This window comes from Myxocyprinus asiaticus, chromosome 26 (genome assembly GCF_019703515.2).
Source record: "Myxocyprinus asiaticus isolate MX2 ecotype Aquarium Trade chromosome 26, UBuf_Myxa_2, whole genome shotgun sequence".
Lineage (NCBI taxonomy): Eukaryota > Metazoa > Chordata > Actinopteri > Cypriniformes > Catostomidae > Myxocyprinus > Myxocyprinus asiaticus.
The window spans coordinates 35,544,028-35,567,989 of NC_059369.1; the positions used below are offsets into that span (position 1 = coordinate 35,544,028).

General features: G+C 37.5%; 1 protein-coding gene and 1 long non-coding RNA gene across 7 annotated transcripts in view; both read left to right on the plus strand.

Annotated features, from left to right (window-relative positions):
- Window positions 1–3,703, plus strand: part of LOC127417442 (protein c-ets-1-B-like) — a 55,186-nt gene extending 51,483 nt beyond the window's left edge. For all 6 annotated transcript variants that reach the window (XM_051657503.1, XM_051657505.1, XM_051657506.1 and 3 more), the window contains one exon: window positions 504–3,703. In XM_051657503.1, the coding sequence (XP_051513463.1) occupies window positions 504–719 (216 nt within the window). In that variant the 3' untranslated portion in view covers window positions 720–3,703. The remainder of the gene's footprint in view (window positions 1–503) is intronic.
- Window positions 3,704–7,732: 4,029 nt separating this feature from the next.
- Window positions 7,733–21,095, plus strand: LOC127417452 (uncharacterized). Its single transcript, XR_007893277.1, has 3 exons — window positions 7,733–7,824; window positions 13,503–13,661; window positions 18,793–21,095. It is a non-coding gene; the product is annotated as an uncharacterized LOC127417452 (long non-coding RNA).
- Window positions 21,096–23,962: the final 2,867 nt, after the last annotated feature.

Consider the following 23,962-nt stretch of genomic DNA (forward strand, 5'->3'; position numbering starts at 1 on the left):
AACAAAATAGTACCTATATATTACATGTTTTTAGACATGGTACCAGAGTAATACTATATATATATATATATATATATATATATTTTTTATTTTTTTTGTTTGTTTGTTTTTTGTTTTTTTTTGTTTTTTGTTTTGTTTTTTGGGCCATGTACCATAGTAGTACCATTTTTTTTTAGACACTATTACAATAGTACTATTGTATTTTTTGACATACATTGGAGTCCCAATGAAATAGAATCGAGTAAGTTGCTGAATATTGAGCCTAGTGCAAATTCCATACTTTCGCTTTGTTTTCTAAAGTCATCGTTTCCAAAGTATTAGGTTATAAAGGGTGTTTTCTGAGGGAAACACTGTTTACGTGTGTATGTGAGGCGTAAATGTTGAAAAATCAGTGTGTTTTCAAATGAAAATGTATTAGTGTAGACGTGGCCTAGAGGTCATATAAGAGTGTGACTAATTATATCTACAGCTTCATGATTCTGAACTGTCTCACTGACCTGTAGGTGGCACGTAGATGGGGCAAGAGGAAAAACAAGCCTAAGATGAACTATGAGAAGTTGAGTCGTGGTCTACGCTACTACTATGACAAAAACATCATCCACAAGACGTCTGGCAAGCGCTACGTCTACCGTTTTGTGTGTGACTTGAAAAGCCTGCTGGGATATACTCCTGAAGAGCTCCACACCATGTTAGATGTGAAGCCTGACTCGGATGAGTAAAATTTTGACAGGGAAAACAGGAGAACAGGCTGAAAATGTCCCTCAGATACCCTGGAGAAATGGGGTGCCCATTTTTGGGGTCCAGTCACATTCCCTCTTAACACCTCGTCCTGTTCCAGTCTTGTTATGAAAGCATACCGGACACAGTTACAACAGGAAGCATCAAAACATTTACCAAAGTTTATAATTTGTAGACTTAATGCGTCTGTATTGTTTAGAGTTCTGTGGGAAAGGGAAAACTGTACGTTCAGGTAGAACTGCATTTTGTACCCAGTAGCACAAACACCACCAGGAACAAGGACTTCTTCATGGACTGAAAGCTCCAGTTATTAAACATGTTGCCAAAATTAGAGACAAAAGGAATATCACAGTAATATTTACTATTAAGTTATGTACTGTTTCTATCTCCTTGCATACGCGTCACTAGGGGAGAGTTCTCAGCTGGACCAAAATAACAAAAAATTTATTTTGTATTGTTTCTTAAATATATATATGTGCCAGTATTAATTTGTGGAGATCACTTGTATTAAGATGCTGTTTAATGTCTGGACATCAATTGTTCCGTTTTGTACTTTTTCAAATGCAGAAGATGAAGGTTTCTTGAAGTCAGACTGTGCTTAAACATTCCACTCTACTTCTTTTAAGGTCATAGTTGGTTATATGTTGCTCTTACCACAATGTCCACAGTTGAAAATACTGTTTTTGATCAACAGATCATAATATATATACCAAAGTCTCACCCTTTTTCAGTTGAAAGAGACGTATCTCAGTCAAACTGAGAGTGAGTGTGAGACACGAATGAAAGTGGCCGTTGACTGCACAACAGTGACAGTCGCTGCACACGTTTCAACACCACATTTTTGGTGAAAAATGAAGTGTATGTGCGTTCATGACACTTCTAGTCGTTTCATCGTCATTTCATCGGTTGTATTATGACAGAAGACACCAAACGTTTCTTGCCTTGTTTTTTTGGTTTGTACTCTTCACGAATACTTTCCCTCTGTAATTTTAAAGTGTTGCCTTAATAGATCACGTGATATTAACATGTTTAGGAACTTACTCTGTATCTCTGGTAGACTTAAAAGTGTGGGGGTAGGTGACAACTGAAATGTCATGTAGCTAGGGCCTCTTCTCAATCGAATGGTTGCTGGCAGTGGTAGACTAGCGCTTAGTTAAGAGTTAACTGAACTGAAAGCCATAAAATTGAGACGTTTGAGAATTTGCTGGAAAAAAACGGTGCAATTTGAGGTATTTCAACAATCTTTAGCCATAATAAAAAGTACAGACTTGAGTTGTCATCTGGATGGTCTGACCCCTGACAAATTAAGTTTGAAGTCAAAAGTACTGTAAGTGCAAAGGGTTTTGCAGTGGCAAAGAAAGCAAGGAAAGATCAACTGGGTAGAGTCTTGTTTTGTTTGCAAGATAGTTTGAGAAGGTGACAATTGGATGTTTATTGGATAATGTTACTGTATACTCAGATAGATTTTTCGGCAGCTTTAAAAACAGGATGCCATGGATGATGATCTGTTGGCATGGTTAGCAAATGGTGTCATCATAAACAAGATCGTAATGCACAATCAAAAATGGGAGTTAGTGGTTTTGTAATGGTTCAGTTAGACGCAGTTTTATGGACAACTATTTTAGTCAACACTGGGTGTAACTTTTATATCTGAGTTTACATTACATTGTCCTAGAAATTGCAAATATTGTAAATTAAAATTATGAATAACATACTTTACTGCAAATTTGGTGTGATTACACATTAATATTGTAATTGATATTGTGATCAATTACATGAATGTGTATTATGTGCAGCATGGACACTGTAATGTATAGTGTAAACTGTAGTGTGGACCAATGTTTGCATTACATTTAAAAAGTAAAATAGACAACATGAATGGCAGTAAGGTTGATTTTGTGCCTGCTTTTTTATTTTTATTTTTTATTCAGTGTGGCATTTCAACTGTGTCACTGTGTGGGTAGGGTCTTGTACACAAGACCTTGTGGGAAAAGCCAGAGTAAAGAAAGTTAAACTAAGAAACAAATGTTATTGTTTACAGTGGCAGAATTCTACCCATCCAAATTGGTGTAGCTTTGGAATTGTCTATTTTTACAGATAACATTTCATAAAATTGCTAGATTAAAAAATAAGAGTTGTAGTCAGATTCAAACTCATGCTTTTTATTTGAGAATCTACATTCCAGAAAAGCCGAGAATGAATTCACATCTTGTGAATTCAATGATGTATCTGTTTAGAAAGTTTGCCACACTGTTCCTGCCACCAAATGTGTTGTTACCCAAACAAGCAGTTGATAATAACAGACCTTATTTACAGTAGGAGGGCAAGGCAGCATAGTTTGGTTTACCTACACAGTGATGTTGTCTGACATATTATTAAATCACATATCAGAACAGCAGAGATACTATGTTTCATAAAAACATGATTTTTTTTTTTTTTTTTTTTTTTTTTTAGATCATAATGCAGTCATTGTTCCAAATATCTGATTGTAATAATTGCAAAAATGATACATTTATGTGAAAATGCACACTATTGGCAGACCCATAAATGCATATTCATATTAGTGTTTTTTTATTATTATTTCCCCACAATTTTATTTTGTATATTTTATATTTTCTGTATTTTTTTGTTAAATGAAAATTTTAATGTATTTAGTTCACAAACATTTGATATTTTTCAATAATTTATATTTTATAAACTTTGAAATATGAGATGCAGACAGCTGGTGCTTTCATGGGAAAATTACGGTAGCGTAGGACACAATGTAGTGAAATGTCTTTTATATGAAAAAGAAAGAAAAAAGGAGAAAAATGTAAAGACCTGTCTGCTTATACAGTTCTGTTAAGATAAAGGCTGATGCTGGCCCATCATTATGTTCCGCTGGAGAGTTTTATAAACTGTAGCTTCTATTTCTTATTGTACTTTAAATTGTTCTGTTATACAAAAATATATGTGGAGAAAATTATCTGTGTGCTTGATTCTTTTCAAATCTGTTGTCAATAATGCTGAATCAAATGTACCAAAAAGGAAGACACACCCATAGCAACCCTTTACCTCAAACACACACACACACACACGCACACTCACGACAAACAGGTACGAAGATGCAAACATACGCAATTAACACCTTGCTCTCTCTGTGCAGCTCACTGCAGGCTTTGCGGCAGATTTGTGGTTTTGTTTATTATGGGTCTTGGTTAAATGAGCAACTTGCCTCTTTCATTGCTATTCATCACATACCACAGCTGCAGTTTTTCATAAAGCAAAAACCTTATATAAGCTGTCTGAAGACCGTGACATTACGGAAAGTTAAAAGGTGCTACCTTTTATTCTCACACTTATGATTTGCATGCAGCACCTTCGGGCCATCCTCTGGGATGACTCAAGGGGCTTTTGAAGACTCTTCTGAGGAAGGGGTCTATGTTCATTTGTGGCTGGTCCACGGTAGACAAGTAAGGACCCTAAATAAAGCCCTTTGATGAAAGAGTTAAAATGGACACAATGAAATAATTCATTAGTATGTAACCTCAGAGTCCAATAAACTCCAAATGTCTAAATGACAAGAAAAAAAATTCACATCTCCCTTTTATTCTCTCGTTTCTCTCACAACTCTGATTCAAGAGTCAAAGAAGCTTTATTGGGATGATAAACATTACCAGAGCATTACAGCTATAATTGCAATATTTGAACATTTGAGCTACATTTAAAAATGTATGTAATTGCTTAGATTACAATATATCAAAACAAGTGGTATCTGCAAACAAATAATGCTAGACCTTTTCTCATGAATTCCTTCGTTCTTTTTTTTTTTTTTCTGCTTGTAGCCTACTATCTTTTTTTTAACAAATACCATTGGTTTGATATTTATCTAATGCAATAAGTGCAAACATTTTTAGCGCAGATTTGAGGTCCAAATATTGTATGCATGTACAGGTGCATCTCAATAAATTAGAATGTCGTGGAAAAGTTCATTTATTTCAGTAATTCAACTCAAATTGTGAAACTCGTGTATTAAATAAATTCAGTGCACACAGACTGAAGTAGTTTAAGTCTTTGGTTCTTTTAATTGTGATGATTTTGGCTCACATTTAACAAAAACCCACCAATTCACTATCTCAAAAAATTAGAATACATCATAAGACCAATAAAAAAAACATTTTTAGTGAATTGTTGGCCTTCTGGAAAGTATGTTCATCTACTGTATATGTACTCAATACTTGGTAGGGGCTCCTATTGCTTTAATTACTGCCTCAATTCGGCATGGCATGGATGTGATCAGTTTGTGGCACTGCTGAGGTGGTATGGAAGCCCAGGTTTCTTTGACAGTGGCCTTCAGCTCATCTGCATTTTTTGGTCTCTTGTTCTCATTTTCCTCTTGACAATACCCCATAGATTCTCTATGGGGTTCAGGTCTGGTGAGTTTGCTGGCCAGCCAAGCACACCAACACCATGGTCATTTAACCAACTTTTGGTGCTTTTGGCAGTGTGGGCAGGTGCCAAATCCTGCTGGAAAATGAAATCAGCATCTTTAAAAAGCTGGTCAGCAGAAGGAAGCATGAAGTGCTCCAAAATTTCTTGGTAAATGGGTGCAGTGACTTTGGTTTTCAAAAAACACAATGGACCAACACCAGCAGATGACATTGCACCCCAAATCATCACAGACTGTGGAAACTTAACACTGGACTTCAAGCAACTTGGGCTATGAGCTTCTCCACCCTTCCTCCAGACTCTAGGACCTTGGTTTCCAAATGAAATACAAAACTTGCTCTCATCTGAAAAGAGGACTTTGGACCACTGGGCAACAGTCCAGTTCTTCTTCTCCTTAGCCCAGGTAAGACGCCTCTGACGTTGTCTGTGGTTCAGGAGTGGCTTAACAAGAGGAATACGACAACTGTAGCCAAATTCCTTGACATGTCTGTGTGTGGTGGCTCTTGATGCCTTGACCCCAGCCTCAGTCCATTCCTTGTGAAGTTCACCCAAATTCTTGAATTGATTTTGCTTGACAATCATAAGGCTGCGGTTCTCTTGGTTGGTTGTGCATCTTTTTCTTCCACACTTTTTCCTTCCACTCAACTTTCTGTTTACATGCTTGGATACAGCACTCTGTGAACAGCCAGCTTCTTTGGCAATGAATGTTTGTGGCTTACCCTCCTTGTGAAGGGTGTCAATGATCGTCTTCTGGACAACTGTCAGATCAGCAGTCTTCCCCATGATTGTGTAGCCTAGTGAACCAAACTGAGAGACCATTTTGAAGGCTCAGGAAACCTTTGCAGGTGTTTTGAGTTGATTAGCTGATTGGCATGTCAACATATTCTAATTTTTTGAGATAGTGAATTGGTGGGTTTTTGTTAAATGTGAGCCAAAATCATCACAATTAAAAGAACCAAAGACTTAAACTACTTCAGTCTGTGTGCATTGAATTTATTTAATACACGAGTTTCACAATTTGAGTTGAATTACTGAAATAAATGAACTTTTCCACGACATTCTAATTTATTGAGATGCACCTGTATAAGTATATGTAATGTATAATTCACAGCAAAGCCATTTAGTGTGGGTTTTGTGTCCACTGGAAGGCCTGTTATATGGAAAGATTTCACATACATTGCAACAACCCAAGGGCGTTGCAAATACTGTAACTTATAAGAGTTTCTGGGAGACACAGTAACTGTTACTTTTTGAAAACCCATACCTTATTGTGCTTAGATCATTCCAACGTCCCTGCATCTAAGTTTGAACTTGCTGTGGTTTCACCTATGCAGGTTTGGGAGATAGATTAACAATTAATTTGAAAATCTTTGTAGTGGTTGCAAGATTTGGAAAGTATGAGTACCTAATTTGTGCAAAATTAGGGCAAAGGTCAAGAACAGATTTTCCACATCATTTTGTATATATACATACACCGATCTGCCACAACATTAAAACCACCTGCCTAATATTGTGTAGGTCCCCCTCATGCCACCAAAACAGCGCCAACCCACATCTCAGAATAGCATTCTGAGATGCTATTCTTCTCACCACAATTACAATTAACCGTACAGTACGGTTATCTGAATTATCATAGACTTTGTCAGTTCGAACCAGTCTGGCCATTCTCTGTTGACCTCTCTCATCAACAAGGCATTTCCGTCCACAGAACTGTCCCTCACTGGATGTTTTATTTTTATTTTTTTGCCACCATTCTGAGTAAATTCTAGAGACTGTTGTGTGTGAAAATCCCAGGAGATCAGCAGTTACAGAAATACTCAAACCAGGTCATCTGGCACCAACAATCATCCATGCAATTATCTAATCAGCCCATTGTGTGGCAGCAGTGCAGTGCATAAAATCATGCAGATATGGGTCAGGAGCTTCAGTTAATGTTCACATCAACCATCAGAATGGGGAAAAAAATGTATCTCAGTGATTTCGACCGTGGCATAATTGTTGGTGCCAGATGGGCTGGTTTGAGTATTTCTGTAACTGCTGATCTCCTGGGATTTTCATGCACAACAGTCTTTAGAATTTATTCAGAATGGTGCCAAAAACAAAAAACATCCAGTGAGCGACAGTTCTGTGGATGGAAGCGCCTTGTTGATGAGAGAGGACAACAGAGAATGGCTAGACTGGTTCGAACTGACAAAGTCTACGGTAACTCAGATAACCAATCTGTACAATTGTGGTGAGAAGAATCATATCTCAGAATGCTATTCTATGATGCGGGTTGGCACTGTTTTGGTGGCATGAGGGGGACTTTCACAATACTAGGCAGGTGGTTTTAATGTTGTGGCTGATTGGTATATGTATATATATATTTTTTTTTTTTTTTGCACTGTTCTTAAATGTACATTTAGAGGTACAACAGCTTTTCACTGGGGCAGTAGCCTCAAAGTTGCACCCACTTTACTCTTTACTTGTCAATCGGTATTTGTAACTTATCTCTCCATAAAGGGCACATATTAGTACCTTAAAGGCCCCAGCACACTTACTGAGTATTCTTTTTCATTCTTCTTTCAGACATAAAAAGAAATTTGAAACAGCTGAGCAATGACATACTGTTCACGAACATTCAGACACCCCCCACGCTGCTGTGGAAGGCGTTAAGAGGTACATTTTAATATGAGGACGCTCAAGACTACATGCAAAACCTTAACTAATGTGACATTAACATGTAATATCAATGACTTCATGCCTCATTCTATTAGTATAATTCACATGAGATCAGCAAAAGAAGCTGTTTTAACAACTCAATGATTTAAATTAATTATGTATATGTGTATATATATATATATATATATATATGTGTGTGTGTGTGTGTGTGTGTGTGTGTGAGGAATAATTGTATTCAGTTGTATACTCCACTGCACGTCGTCACTGCATTACCACCTCAGGTGTGCATTATTTTTCAACAATTCAGTGGTCCGTTGTCAATTATTCCTTACACACATACATATATATATAACTGCCGGCCAAAAATTTTGAATAATGTACAGATTTTGCTGTTTTGGAAGGAAATTGGTACTTTAATTTAAAGTGGCATTCAACTGATCACAAAGTATAGTCAGGACATTACTGATGTAAAAAAACAAAACAAAAAAAAAAAAAACAGCACCATCACTATTTGAAAAAAGTAATTTTTGATCAAATCTAGACAGGCCCCATTTCCAGCAGACATCACTCCAACACCTCATCCTTGAGTAATCATGATAAATTGCTAATTTGGTGCTAGAAAATCACTTGTCATTATATCAAACACAGTTTAAAGCTATTTGGTTCATTAAATGAAGCTTAACATTGTCTTTGTTTTTTAGTTGCCACTGTATGCAATAGACTGGCAAGTCTTAAGGTCAATATTAGGTCAAAAATGGCAAAAAAGAAACAGCTTTCTCTAGAAACTTCTCAGTCAATCATTGTTTTGATGAATGAAGGCTATACAATGCTTGAAATTGCAAAAAAAAAAAAAAAAAAACAGAAGATTTTATTCAAAGGTGTACACTAGAGTCTTCAAAGACCAAGGACAACTGGCTCTAACAAGGACAGAAAGAGATGTGGAAGGCCAGATGTACAACTAAACAAGAGGATAAGTACATCAGAGTCTCTAGTTTGAGAAATAGATGCCTCACATGTCCTCAGATGACAGCTTCATTGAATTCTACCCACTCAACACCAGTTTCATGTACAGCAGTAAAGAGAAGACTCAGGGGTGGAGGCCTTATGGGAAGAATTGCAAAAAAGCCACTTTTGAAACAGAAAAACAAAAATAAATGTTTAGAGTGGGCAAAGAAACACAGACATTGGACAACAGATAATTGGAAAAGAGTGTTATGGATCTTATCCCCATTGAGATTTTGTGGGATCAGCTAGACTGTAAGGTGCGTGAGAAGTGCCACATCTATGGCAAGTGCTACAGGAAGTGTGGGGTGAAATGTCACCTAAGTATCTGGACGAATTGACAGCTAGAATGCCAAGGATCTGCAACGCTGTCATTGCTGCACGTGGAGAATTTTTTGATGAGAACTCTTTGAAGTAGTTCAAGAAGTTCTGAATACTTTTTTCCATTGTAATAGTAATTTTTCACGTTATTAATGTCCTGACTGTACATTGTGATCAGTTGAATGCCACTTTGGTGAATAAAAGTACCAATTTCTTTCCATAAGAGCAAAATCTGTACATTATTCCAATCTTTTGGCTGCCAATATATATATATATATATATATATATATATATATATATATATATACACCATGGTTTCCACACCTTAAGACATCGTTCAGGGTTTTATCTCAAGACATTTTCTGGTTGTTGTCCCTAAAACGCTCTAATGAGTGGAACTAATTTCTTCCGCCACAGATTCAGCATCTTACATTAATACAGCTCAAACCTTTGTTGCTAATTCGAAAGCATCACGTTAGAACTAGCAGTGGAGGATTGCGAGGATTGTGCTGCTTTACTGGAGCACTTACTGGAGTAATAAGGTAGTGCGTTTGTGTATGTGTGTGTGAATTTGTATTTGAGGGATCGAAAGAGAGAAACTCAGAAAATGAGAGAGATCGCTTCTGGGATTACCTTTTTTGTTGCTGCTCTCATCAGAAGTAACATCGTTTCAAAAAGATGTATGTTGCCATATTCCCGTTATAAACCTTAAAAAAAAATTTTGTGTCCTGCCACTATAGGTGCTTTCCTATAGCTATATGATGCTGATTAGAGTGAAATACATTGAAACATTCAAAGTTATTTCAGATAATAGAAATTGTTTTATTTACCAAGTCGCAGGGGTGTGGCTCTATTTGTTGGTTGCAACTTTAGTCTCAATGTGTGTGTGTGTGAGTGAGTGTATGTATGTGTGTGAGCGTGTGTAAGTGCGGGGGAGACGAGGAAGCACGAGGGATCTTTTTAACCGAAATTGAAATAAATATATGATATTTTAGACATTGTTTGACGTTCTTAACCGATTTACTTTAATCAATGTCTTTGTTTTCACTGGTTATTTTGTTGTAGCCTGTAGGGCTCTTTGAAATAACTGAAATAATTTGGCTAAGTGTTATGGAACCATTATATGGTGAAGACCTGAAACTACATTATAGCCATTTGTTTCCTTGAAACATAATTGCACACCTTAGAACGTCCGTGAACCAATCAGAATCAAACATTTAACAGACCTGTGGTATAAATATATATATAGTATATATATATATGAAGTAGATTATCTGTAATTTGTAATGTCTACATTGTGCATTCATGCCCTAACATGCCATATATGTCCAAAATATGTGCAGATTACATTCTGTTATTGTAATTTATGATGACAGTAGCACTACTGCAAATATGAGTGTATAAAAAGATTGTCAATGGGCAGAATACAGACAAAAGAATGTTGATAGGCATGTCTTACTTAGGGCAAATGTGTGAATGGCTTTTGGCTGCAGATGGCACACGAGTGAAGCAGCATATAAAATAAAAGAGTGAATGGACGCTTTAGAGGATTTGAGTCTATTTGATTCCTTTTGTAATTTCTCTGTGCAAACGATCGTACAAATATTGGTAAATTTGCACCAGTTCGCTAACAACTCTGCAATGTGTTCATGTTGACTCGTCACACCTACTGATGACGTGAACCATTGGTAGTAAGAAAGTGTTAAGTAGCCGTTGCAAAGTTTGCCTTGATGAGCTGTTACAAACCACCAAAACAAATTCAAAAATACCTTCGTTTTGGCCAGATTTTGTTCTAAATGACGTCACAACCATTCGTACTTTGATTTTGTGTGAAGTGTGCAAGGGGCCTTAAGGTGTAAAGTAGGTACCGTGGGTGTACCTTTCAGGGTTCTACCCCTGAGACAAGCTGTTATACCCCTAAAGGCATAATTTTCTAACAGTGTAGCTTCTTTAAAGTAGACACCTTTTGCCAAGATTACAGCTCTTCACATTCTGCATTCTCTCAACCATGAGTGAGAGTTAAATATTTCATTTTTAGAACATCTTCTTGTGTCCGGAACTGACCACACATGCACACTACGTTCAAGGTCTTTATTCTAGATATCATTCAGCACTAGTCGGTTCTGTGTTTGCAGGTGGTTCCTCTCTTGGCTTCACCTTTGACAACTTCAGATCCATAGTAGACTGCTTCATCACACACACTTCACTCATGCACACAAAATTACATTGAGCCTCAGAATATGCTTCTTGTTCATAAAAATCATGGTCTGATCTTGCTCAAAACAAACTTCATAAACTTCAATATGTATACTAGTGTAAATCTGAAAAAAAAAAAAATATTGGAGGAAACAGAACAAGGAAGATCTTTGTGAGTGTGTTTTGAGAAACTAATTGTTTTGGTTTTATTTATTTTTTTGCACTCTGACGTTAAATTGTGAAAATGGTTGTCAGGTTACACAAACACGGTGAACCTGTGGGTTTGAAGGCACCTACAGTTGGGGATTTCAAAGGGTAATTTTCATATCTGACAGATGTAACTTTCCATTATGGTTGAGTGAAAAAAAATTAAAGTAAGGCAGAGAAAGACAGACCAAAAAAAAAGAAAAAAAAAAAAAAGAAAAAAAAGTCTGTGCAAGTGCAAACATGTGTCATAAGTTAGGTGATGTCCTATGCCTGCATGCTGTTGAAGAATTTCTCTCTCTCCAGTACGCAGACACACTAACAGCAACATTCACACATACCTTAAACACATCTTAAAACATTTGGTGCTGGAGATGGACGAGTGTGTGCAGGATTATGCTAAATATTTATGCTGAAGTCAATGGCAGGCTGCAGCTGTCTCCTCTACCTTCAGTCTGAGTAGATACAGACAAAAAAGTACATTCTCAAAGATGTAAAATAAAAATCAGGGAGCTAGAAAAAACAAACAAACAAACAAACAAACAACAAAACAAGGTGAAGTATGTAAATGCTGCGCTACTAGTAGCACCACATCGAATTGCCAAAATTATTGTTATCAAACAGGTTCCCAAAATACTCCTATTGCCCCTGTCTGCCACTGGTTACCCCAAAAGGTTATCCCCCATCAAACTCACACCATTGCTTGAAGTTGTTAAAAATCGTACACTACACCTTTAATGAAATTCAACTTCGAATTACATTGGACTGAACTGCCTGGTCCTGTCGGTGGTGAAGTGAGGCTATCTATGCTCCTCATACTGATCTTAGTGTGATAAATTAGCTCACAGAATTCGTCTTGTATCCCGTGAGGAAATGGAGAGATGGCCCTTGTGATGCATGTTAACCTCCTCTCTCTGGTTCCATTACGCCAGAGCTTGTGAAATACGATCCGATTCCTGGTTCCCCAAAGTCCTCTTCATAACACTGTATTCTATTCTGGTCTCAATGTCCTAAACAGTCGAATCTGGTTTGGGTCAATAATACCAGGGATCAGTAACACTGTCCTGGGACTTCATTGTGCCCCCATGACTAATCCGACTGGACTATCAATGTCTGATCTATCTTCATATATTCACGGTTTAAAAAAAAGATATAATTTATACATAAATATAGGCTACAAATTTGTTTTCAAAATAAGCTTAATCTTGTAAAGTATATAATTTGACTTTTGTTAGCCCAAATACAGAGATTATAAGGCAGCACTGTATTGATGTTCCTCAAACATACTGGTTAGGGTTTGTTCTGAACCTCTAACCTCAAGTATTAAACTTAATAACTTCAGCACAAAACGCTAAACGTCAATTGAGACTTTGTTTGATCATTTCCATGTAAGGTGTGCCTAATGGGTAAGCTTAATAATTATAACAAAATAAAAAATACAGAATAAAACAAAATATTTCTGAATGCTCTTCTTTATTTCTTCAATTTGCATACTGAATTGTAACTGGTCTTGTTGTCCTTGCATATATTGCAAAGATGGCAAAATGGCACTGATAATGCATTTTCATTTACATAGAATCAAAGCCTAAACTTAAAACTTACCCAACACAATTCTTTTGCTGCCTTGCAAGCACCTGTTTTTTTTTTTTTTTTTTTTTTTCTTCCAGGAAATGCAGATCTACTTCATACATTTAAATATGTTTAAATAGGAAACAACAAAGACCTTAAAAATGTCATTTCATTCACTGGCTTGTCTTGCTGTGCAAAGACTTGGTCTAGCCTCTTTGTTTCCCACCCTCTCGCTTCTCAAAATCTATGGCTGAGTGAAGACGTCCTAACCCAGATTTAGCCACAGGTGGGAAGTGTATTATGTGAGTGTACAAGGGTCAGGGTTTGGGGCAGCCCAAGCTTTGGCTCCAATTTGCATTTTTATTGCACTTGTCCTTGTCCAGGTCTCCACCAATGTGCTCCTGACTCACACAGACACCTCCAGAACCCTACTGTGTCTCTACCCAGATGAGAGCACCCTCTCTGGGGCCACGGTGTATTCATGAGGGGCCATGAGCTGGGGAACTGGCATTCAAGACAGGAAATGGAGATGTCTTCAGATGGTAATGTGGACTTTCCATCAACAATGCTGATTGATTTTTGTCATGACAGCTCATAAGCTGGCAGACAGATACAATGAAAAGTGAGTGTGTCTGGCGAAGCAGTGTTGACAGGGGTTGTAGCGGTACACAGGGTCAGGGAGGCAGAAGAGGATCTACGCTGCATTCAGTACCTGATATTCCAGTACTAAAAGCTTCAGTGTCAGTGCTCTGAATGCATATTTTTCATTCTAGTCCTTTTCATTTTCTCCATAGAGAAATAGATTTTTTAACAATAAATGCACAAAAACCTCTTAAAACATACCTTACTTACCTTGAGGTAGTCAATCAATGGTATATGCTTCTGTGGAAGCCACCAGTTAATATTATTTCAAATTGTGTAGTAGCCTAATTCCTTGTGAACTGTAATAACCTGATAAATAAATATAAACAAAACACAATAGGAATTTTAATGGTTTACATAACAAAAATTATTATGAACTATCAACTGAAAACTATTAAAACAATTACCAAATGCTTTTTGTGGTGTGCTTTGGGCCATATTCCAACAGGATTGAGTGGCATTGGTTTCCATTACAATACTGGTCCCTGATGGGATCCACTAGACCAGTGGTTCTCAACTAGTTTTGCTTCAGGGCACTGATGTTATATTGGACATCAACTGTTGACTCAAAAAAAAAAAAAACTTACAGGCCTAACCTGTATTTAATGTAGCCTGTGTTGCATTATGTACCATTGTTTTTTTTTTTTTTTTTTTTTTTTTTATGGTTTCCAAATATTAGGGCATGTATTAAGTGAAGTTTTTATCAAGTGAAACTGTATTTATGAAAAACATAGTTGCATAAACATTTAGAACATTGAGGTCAAATAAATTACCTTATAGATTTGATATGAGATCAGGGACTAAAAACGAAAGAATTTTCATTTTGGTTTATTCTGAGCAGAAACAGTATTTTTTTGTTCTGCAGCCTGTTTTCCAAATGGTAGGCCAAATATATATATATATATATATATATATATATATATATATATATATATATATATATATATATATATATATATATATTTAACTAGCGATTTCCATCAGATTCAAAGTGCATGTTTATGTTCTACTAAAATGGCAGAAGCCTCATTTTTTCGGGCAACAGAAAGTGGTGTAATTCCGAAAATTTACTGTGATAAACCCTTTGGTCTTCGGTTTCATGAAAAAAAATACCAGAACAAAATTAACCAGTTATTTACAGGTTAACAATTTAAAAATAATGTTGTCACTCCAAAACAAAAGGGATTTTGTTGCTTTTTTCAGTTACGTTCTGTACGAATAGTTTGTTTTTGTTTTTTTGTTTTCGCTCCTTGTTGTCCTGAACGTAGAATTAAACTGAATGTGTAATTTAAAAATATATATGTATATTTTGGCACATGGCACTGTATTGTCTTAAGTCCTCTTCAGTGCTGTCTAGTCTGTCAGGGCTGTCTATTGTTTGAGAGGTCTGACTTCCTCCAAAGTGCTTTTAACTAGAACATTCTTACTAGAATTCAAATAGGTCAATTCATTTTGTGGTCTGCGCCGCGATTTCTAGGGAAGCCTGGTTGAGCACAAGTGGTAATCGAGAGTCGGTCTCGGCCAATATGCAGTGGTTAGTACCTACCAAAAGTGGTCAAAGGTAGGTCAACCGGTGAACCGTTGCCCAAGGCTCATTGATGCGCGTGGGGAGCGAAGGCTAGCCCATCTGGTCCGATCCCACAGAAGAGCTACTGTAGCACAAACTGCTGAAAAACTTAATGCTGGCCATGATAGAAAGGTGTCAGAACACACAGTGCATCGCAGCTTGCTGCGAATGGGGCTGCGTAGCCGCAGACCAGTCAGAGTGCCCATGCTGACCCCTGCCCACTGCCGAAATTTCCTACAATGGGCACGTGAGCATCAGAACTGGACCATGGAGAAATGGAAGAAGGTGGCCAGGTCAGATGAATCACTTTTTCTTTTAGATCATGTGGATGGCCGGGTGCGTGTGCGTCATTTACCTGGGGAAGAGATGGCAGCAGGATGCACTATGGGAAGAAGGCAGGCCAGCGGAGGCAGTGTGATGCTCTGGACAATGTTCTGCTGGGAAACCTTGGGTCCTGGCATTCATGTGGATGTTACTTTGACACGTACCACCTACCTAAAGATTGTTGTAGACCACGTACACCCTTTCATAGCAACAGTATTCCCTAATGGCTGTGGCCTCTTTAAGCAGGATAATGCACCCCGTAACACTGCAAAAATTGTTCAGGAATGGTTTGAGGAACATGACAAAGAGTTCAAGGTGTTGACTTGGCCTCCAAATTCCCCAGATCTCAATCTGATTGAGCATCTATGGGATGTGCCGGACCAACATGTCCGATCCATGGAGGCCCCACCTTGCAACTTACAGAACTTGAAAGAACTCTGCTGCTAATATATCTTGCTGCCAGATACCACAGAACACCTTCATATGTCTTGTGGAGTCCTTGCCTCAATGGGTCAGAGCTGTTTTGCCGGCACAAGGGGGACCAACACAATATTAGGCAGGTGGTTTAAATGTTGTGGTTGATCCATTGTATGTTTGCACAAGTGCACTGCATTCGTGTGTGTGACTGAGAGTGTATATATGTGTGTATGTATGTGCAGCTGGCTAAGTGCAGAGTCTGGTCCATGTCCAGTTGCTGGTTTGAATGTTTTTACTTCTCTTTTACTGAGCTTCAGTTAGCACGCCTTTCCCAGGACATCTGCTCCCTGCATCCATGGTTGGCCTCTCCTCCAATTGGAACACTTTTGACACCCTTCAAATGAGCCAACGCTGTTTTCTGATTGGTTAATAGAGACAGAGCCCAGAAAGTGTAGACTTAAGCCTGAGAATTTTCCGAAACACCCCTCCTCCTCTATCACTTTCTTGGGCCAACATCTGCTTCCAATCACAGTATATCCTGAGGGAGCCCCTTCCCTTCTGTACAGCCCACTTCTCAAGGGCCCCCACCAGCAAACTCTTCTTGGGATTCTCCTAATGGACTCTGGTCCTGCTCTGACTCTAAAAGCGATTCTCATCCCTATTTGAGATTTAAGAGGTTTTTGTAGACAACACATCTGGATAAACGTAACACTTGGCCTAGAACGATTCAAACACAATGATTCACGGTGGGGGGGGGGTATAGTAAATAATGTGGGAAAAAGCTTTTCTGTGGGAAACTCATCGGCAAACTTTTTGGCGGCCTTGAGAATGAATCGATTGTGATGAATGGTCCTCGCTCATAAAGTTGTTTCGTTGCATGAGTTTTTTGTTATTTTAGCACATGACTCACTAAAATTATTATGCAAATTAGATATTGCTGCAAACAAAAAAAACAAAAAAAGTACGCTAAATGTAGTTGAGTAGTTACATTTCCTTGCTTGCTGGCCAGTTCTTAGTGCTATAGATATAGACTACCGTAATATTTTGCTAAAACTATACAGCATCATTCCACCACTGATGTTTTAATGTTTTGACAAAGTGGTTCTGATACTGGTTCCAGTATCAAAAACTATGCAGTATTTATAACACATTCTTTAACTGTTCCTGGTCAAAACAGACCCTAAGACAAGAGGAGGGTTAAAGGCATAGTTGGTAACAATTTACAATAAAGTGCCATTTGTTAACATTAGTTAAAAACATTAGTTAACATGAACTAACAATGAACAACTCTTTTAAGGCATTTATTAATGTTTGTTAATGTTAATTACGACATAAACTGATACATTTTCAAAATCTAAAGTTGTATTTGTTAACATTAGTTAATGCAATATGAACTAGCATTAACTAACAATGAACAATTGTAATTTTATTTGCTAACAGCATTAAAGCTAAATAAAAGCTGTAATACATATATTGTTCATTGTTCATTAATGATACCCAATGCATTAACTAATGTTAACAAATGGCACTTTATAGTAAAGTGTTACTAGATAGTTCACCCAAAAATATAAATTCTTATCTCTTACTCACCCTCATGCCATCCCAGAGGTGTATGATTTTCATTCTTCAGCAGAACACAAATGGAAATATTTAAAAAAAGATTTAAATTTTGATCTGATTCTCACCCATACCTATTATATCACTTCTGAATATATATACATTTAACCACTGGAGTCATATGGATTACTTCTATGTTTCCTTTATGTGATCTTTGGAGCTACAAAGGTCACTTACAATTCACTTGCATTGTAAGGACCAACAGAGCTGAGGTATTCTTCTTAACACCTTTGTTTGTGTTCTGCTGAAGAAAGAAAATCATACACATCTGAGATGGCATGAGGGTGAGTAAATGATGAGAGAATTTTCATTTTTGGGTGAACTACCCCTTTAATGAAATGACATGCAAAAAACATCCCTTTACCTGTCAGATATCACTGAAGTAGGTGCCATTATATATCGCACCTACCTCTGTAACAGACCTAGACTCTGTAAACAGTGGGGGGAAAGATAACCATGGGCTGTGGCCATATCCTTTGTTTAGCCAGTCAAAAGAGTTTTTGCCTGTGAATCACTGTGCCCGTTTACATGGAAGCTCATATATTGTATTAGTGTCTGTATGGTGTCCTACTCTCGCAAAATGCTCAGGGGGACCATACCCCCTCCATTTACTCCAACACAATAGTCTCTAGTGTGTACTGTGTCTGTATGTGTGCACGTCTTTGGAGTGTGGGGTTTTGGAAAGAGCGTGCGTGGCTAATTCAACGGCTGGTATGGTAGAAGTTCTAGAATGGCTAAAATCGCTTACAACTTTTAATCAGCTATTTAAAATTCTGAAAGTGCACTCAAATACACTATGCATCTGGATATACAGTATGCCCCATTATAATGCTCTTTTCCATCATTGGATCAGCATTTGATGTACTTTTGCTGCCATGAGCGCAAAAAATATGTACAAACCTCCCTTTTAATTAAAATTCTATTTAATGCCTGCTTTCTGTGGGTGGTAATTCACCCCTCAGTCTTATTAAAAAGTCACGTAATAAAACTTATGTCAGCAAACAGTTATGAAAAACAAAACAGACCCGAACAACACCCAAACTAATAAAGATGCAATTCACTTAAGTTTTACGTACACAATTAACAAAGGTGCTCCTTTGTTTCAGATGACTGAACTGTGTGCAGTGAAAGAACAAGAAAACTGCAAGGCCAGAGAGAAGACAGGCTTACATACATTATGTGGATGGAGACAAGCCTTGCTGCATCATTTGTAAATGTTTGAAGTGGTTTTGAAGGTGTTTAGGGGGTTGTGTTGGTCTGTTTTAAAGAGAACTGGTGTACACACTCTCATAGCCAGACTACCAAACTGCTGCAGTAAGCATGCTCTCCCACGACATCTTAGAACCACTAAGGCCAGGGTCAGCACTCTCTCCTTTTTTTACCCATCCTCTTTTACTAACTCTCCCTCTCTCTCTCAATTCTCTCACTAGCCTTTGATGCCCATCAAAACTAATTTTAACATGTGGTTGTTTGTTCATTTTTTTTTTTTTTTTTTTTTTGCATGACTTTCAACTGTACTGAGAAAATAAACAGCTGCACTGGCCAAAAATAACAGGTACTTACCGTAAATATTCACAGCTAAGATTCTCACTTTTTGCTAAAACAAATACAAGAGATTGAGCCGCAGCATGAGTTCCCATTACCAGCAGCTGAATGCTTTCCTTTGCATATTCTTTGAGGATTGGTTGCTTGCATCTGGAAAAGCAACTCTGTTTGGGTGATGGAAAAAAATAGGACATAAACATCCCTCAGAAAGATTAACAACCTTGCTTACTTTGAATGTTTACTAGGGTAATGGGAAATAATCCAGCCTTACCAAAAACAGTGCATAAAATATAGTTAACCCACATGCAAATTTTATGCAAAATAACACAGTTAAAATCTTTTTTTTTTCTTTTTTTTTTTCAGTAAGTATATCGAAACAAAAGTACTAAAGTGACTGCCCACTTTTAAATTTTTTTTGTTTCTGAAGTATTTATTCATATACATTTTCTCCATAGGTATTTAAAAACAAATAAATAAATATATAAAATAAATAAAAATATAACAGGTGAGACAAAAGGTAGAATAATGTAATAAAATTAAAAACATTGGTACGTTATCAAAATATTCACTATAATTAATTAATTAATTATGTATAACATACCATATAACAACAACTTATCTGATTGGTGCATCTCTCTTCAGGACTATGGGTAGTGTAGTTCTCAATTTCACATACATTAACACGGACATCTACTGAAACATATATCATTGCTTAACTTTTTTATGAGTAGAGTAGAGTAGGGAATATAATTGTCATGGCTCCAGTATTTACCGGTTCATTCTGTTGTTTGTTTTCTTCTCTCCCTCTTGTGTCATAGGTGGAGTCGGTGAGCGTAATCGGTGTTTCCTTGGGAACGCTGATCGCTCCCAGAGAGACGCTGATTACGGTAATGGTTTTCTCACATGCTCCACCTGTCCTCCTCTTATTGCTCTCCCTATTTCATCCCTTGTGTTTTCCCTGTATGTTTGCTGGTTTATTGTTTGCTGTACCTTAACGTTGTTCTCTTGTTTAGTGTGAAGTTCCATTCTGTTGGTTGCTTTGTCTCGGGAGTGGTGTGTGCCCACCAGATCACTGTTGCCCTGGTGATCGTGCTCGAGGAGGATTCCTTGGATTCTGCCCGCATGTCGGGAGACTTGCTTATCTGGGCTCTGCTCCGCACCACACCTTTCTGCTATGGATTGTTCCGGACCTCCACAGCACTACACACTAACGAACACACTATCCTCGCCCCAGTGGCTTCCTTATTGAGTTCGACCAAGCTGGCGCAGGAACACTTGTTGTGTTTATTGAACATTAAAGACTTTTTGATTTATCCCCTATGGTCTTGGGTCCTTTGTCCCAACGAAATGCCTGACAATAATATAGCAAACGTGAATAAATGGGTTATGTCTGCTGTACTGTTTTTGTTTTATTTATTTAATTTTTATAACTGTAAAAAATAAATGAACAAATAATATTATCAGTCCGGTTTGCCTATATGCATTGTTTGACTTCTCAGACATTGTGTGTGTCTTGTGTTTTTGCATGGCTGTGTGTTTGTGTGTGTGTGTGTGTGTGTGTGTGTGTAAAGAGCGTTTGAGTTGAGATACGCATCTCCACCTAATTAGTAGACGTGGCTGCGTGCATGGGAAGATGGTTGTGCATATACAAGCTGTGAACTGTTATCATGGTACTTTGGTGACAGTTTGGCTGTTTGTTACATGAACATTATGTGCTTGAAAAGATTTTTTGAGTATCTGTTTGTTTGACAAATGACAACTGTTAATAATGTAAACAAATGGCAGCACACATCGGAGGAAGATCGCGTTTGATGTATTGACTGTACGTATAAGATCTGTAAACTTTTTATTGTGGTACTTTGGTAACGAGTTGGATGTATGTATATAAAATAAACTTATTCTGTGGTTTAAAAGACTGTATGAGTAACTACTTGAGTGAATATAAATAACAGCCACTTGACCAGCGCAGCCTGTGCCGGCACGAAAGCCGATTTGAATCTGGCAGCTTGTAACGTAACTGGCTATTGCAGAAATACGTATGTGTGCCGCTACTCTGCGGGACCCAGTTATTAACCGTCACACATGTATGAAAGGGTTAAACAACCTCTGAGCTCATTATAGGTTTGTATTGAAAGGTTTACATTTTACAACAACAACAATAATAATAATAATAGTAATAAAATAAATAAATAAAAAATACTTCTGGGCACTAAATCCATACATACACTTGATCTTTATCAATTTATTGCCATTGTTGAGTGCTAAGAAAAAAAATACTTCATATTGGACTTTATATTATATTATAGGAAAAATATAATATAATAAAGGAAATACTACATCAAAGAGAGAGCAGTGTCTGTACTGCTTACACTTTTCAAAAACTAATGCTCAGTATCCACATTAGTGGTCTAAACTGCCAGTTTCACTTAAAGTGGGCAGTGAACAGTGATTTGAGTTGACATTTATGTTCACATCTCAAATTAGTAGCTAAAATCATGACCCCCACCTCAGCTGCCCACACCTGGTTATTTATAGGAATGAGATGCAAAAAAAAAGTGACTAGTACCAAAAAATTCAGCCCCATCAGAATCTTGAATTAGTACAACATTTGAGCAAAGCAAGATAAAGATATGAGGGAGGAAAAATAGGGCTAGCCACTTTGACATTTTCCATAATGAATCATCTTAGTTTGCTTTGCCACTCATCAGATTATCTGTCAGGCTAAAACCACTATCATCTTACATAAAGAAGAAAAAGTAGCTCTCAGAAAAGACACATCATTACAGGTCATCTTACTAGATAGCACTCTAGTTTTAAGGAGCATGATTTCATTTTAATATTATGGTAGGCACTTAAGACAAAAAAAGTCTCGAAGAACATTCGAGAAATTACGAACTGTCATATACTGTATGATGCAATTCATGGTCTGTGAGATAAAATCTTGCAATCTTTCGCTGGAGATGGTGGTAGTATACCTGCTAAAGGTAGGATCAGAAAAAAACTGATAAAAACTGAACTTCTGCATTAAATATTCTATAAGATATACTGGCAAAACACTATTGTATTATTATCTGTATTAATATCTATTATTATCGCTGTAGTGGTCAAAAGATTAAATCCACTGTTAAGATGCTGTTTAGTTGTAATGCGCCTTTTTTATTTTTATTTTTTTTTTTTTTTTTTTTTTAGAGATACTGTGTTTGGCTGCAAGTCATACCTGTGTTTAATTGTTGGTGTGAGAGGCAGACAGGCAGGAGAGCAAGCAGGTAGGCTGGCAGGCAGACAAGGGGATAGGCAGGTATACAGGCAGGAAATACACAGTAATATCTAATCCAATTGCTCAAATTGCTAAATTCCAAACAAAGGGGTTTCCAATTTGGTCAGCCTTCCAATAACAAAATAAAGACCAACAGAAGCGGTAGAATAAAGGCAGTACAAAACTGTTTGGTCACCAGCATCTTCCACTGTATAACTAAGAAAGTCCATTTGAGCACATGGAAGACACCGTATTAACTCCTCAGGTGACCTGGGTAAATGTCAAAATAAAAGTCTCAAGCCAAAGGCCATTAAATCCAATCCAAAATAAGAGCCCCCCCCCCCCCCAAAAAAAAAAAGTTTTTAAATTCAAACCTGGCTCCTACATCTCCAGCCCTTTTGCTATAACAAAAGAGTATCCATGACAAGGGAGCTCTTTGGACCCAAAAATAATAATAATAATAAAGAAAATGTGTGAAATGCAAATGGATGCATGTGCACATGGAAGTGCCTTATTTGGCCTTTGGCTGCTGGCCTTCTATCAAGAGGGATATCTTGCTGATGGGCCTTTGTAGCTGGTTTGTCTTTGTCTGGAGTCATACACTACGGACCAGACCTTTGCTATCACATATGGCTTCAATAACTCTTGCAATTACCCATGATCCTCATGGTGCTGTAGCATCAGCTACCACAACAATATCTCCTGGACAGAAATTACGCCTGACACGAGAAAACTTTTGTCATTCCTGCATGATTGGAAGAAACTCTTGTATCTAGCGTGTCCAAATACAATACATCGCTGACCTTTTTTGTCGCCATCGTCTTCTGGCATACAGGTCCTGTTTTCCAAATAATCCTGGTGGTAATAAGGGTTGGACCTTGAGTTGGAGTAAGGGATTGGGGGTTAGTGGCTCAAGGTCGTTGGGATCATCTGAAACTGTTGTTAAGGGATGACTGTTTATAATAGATTCAACCTCACACATCACTGTAGCAAGACCCTTGTAATCCAAAGGTTGCTGGTTTGTAACAGACAAGAAATGTGTCTTCCGAAACTTTAGCCTTGTTGACACAGTTAACATTTCCAAATTATCCCTTTCCTTACAGCTCAGCATTTTCATAGCATTCTTCCTTTCTTGGATGAGTTGTAGGAGTAAGTTCTTAAACTTAAGCATCCATGCTACAGCATTCTTGAATTTATTCCAGCTTGAAAAGTAATTTAGGAATACGCTGGTGGCATCACAGTTGCTTGTAACACATCACAGTGATGTTGACTGTAATCTTTTCTCTTCTTAATTCAGGGTCATCTGGAGGGACTGGAAATTCAGATGAAGGATCAGGCCAAAGTTGTGGTAAATCATTTAAAAAGTTCAGTCCATTGATCCAGGTTTTATTTTTTGGGAACTCCTCAACATGCAGTCCACAGGAGGCATAATCTGCTGGGTTCACCTTGCCAGAAATGTGCTTCCACTGTGAGCC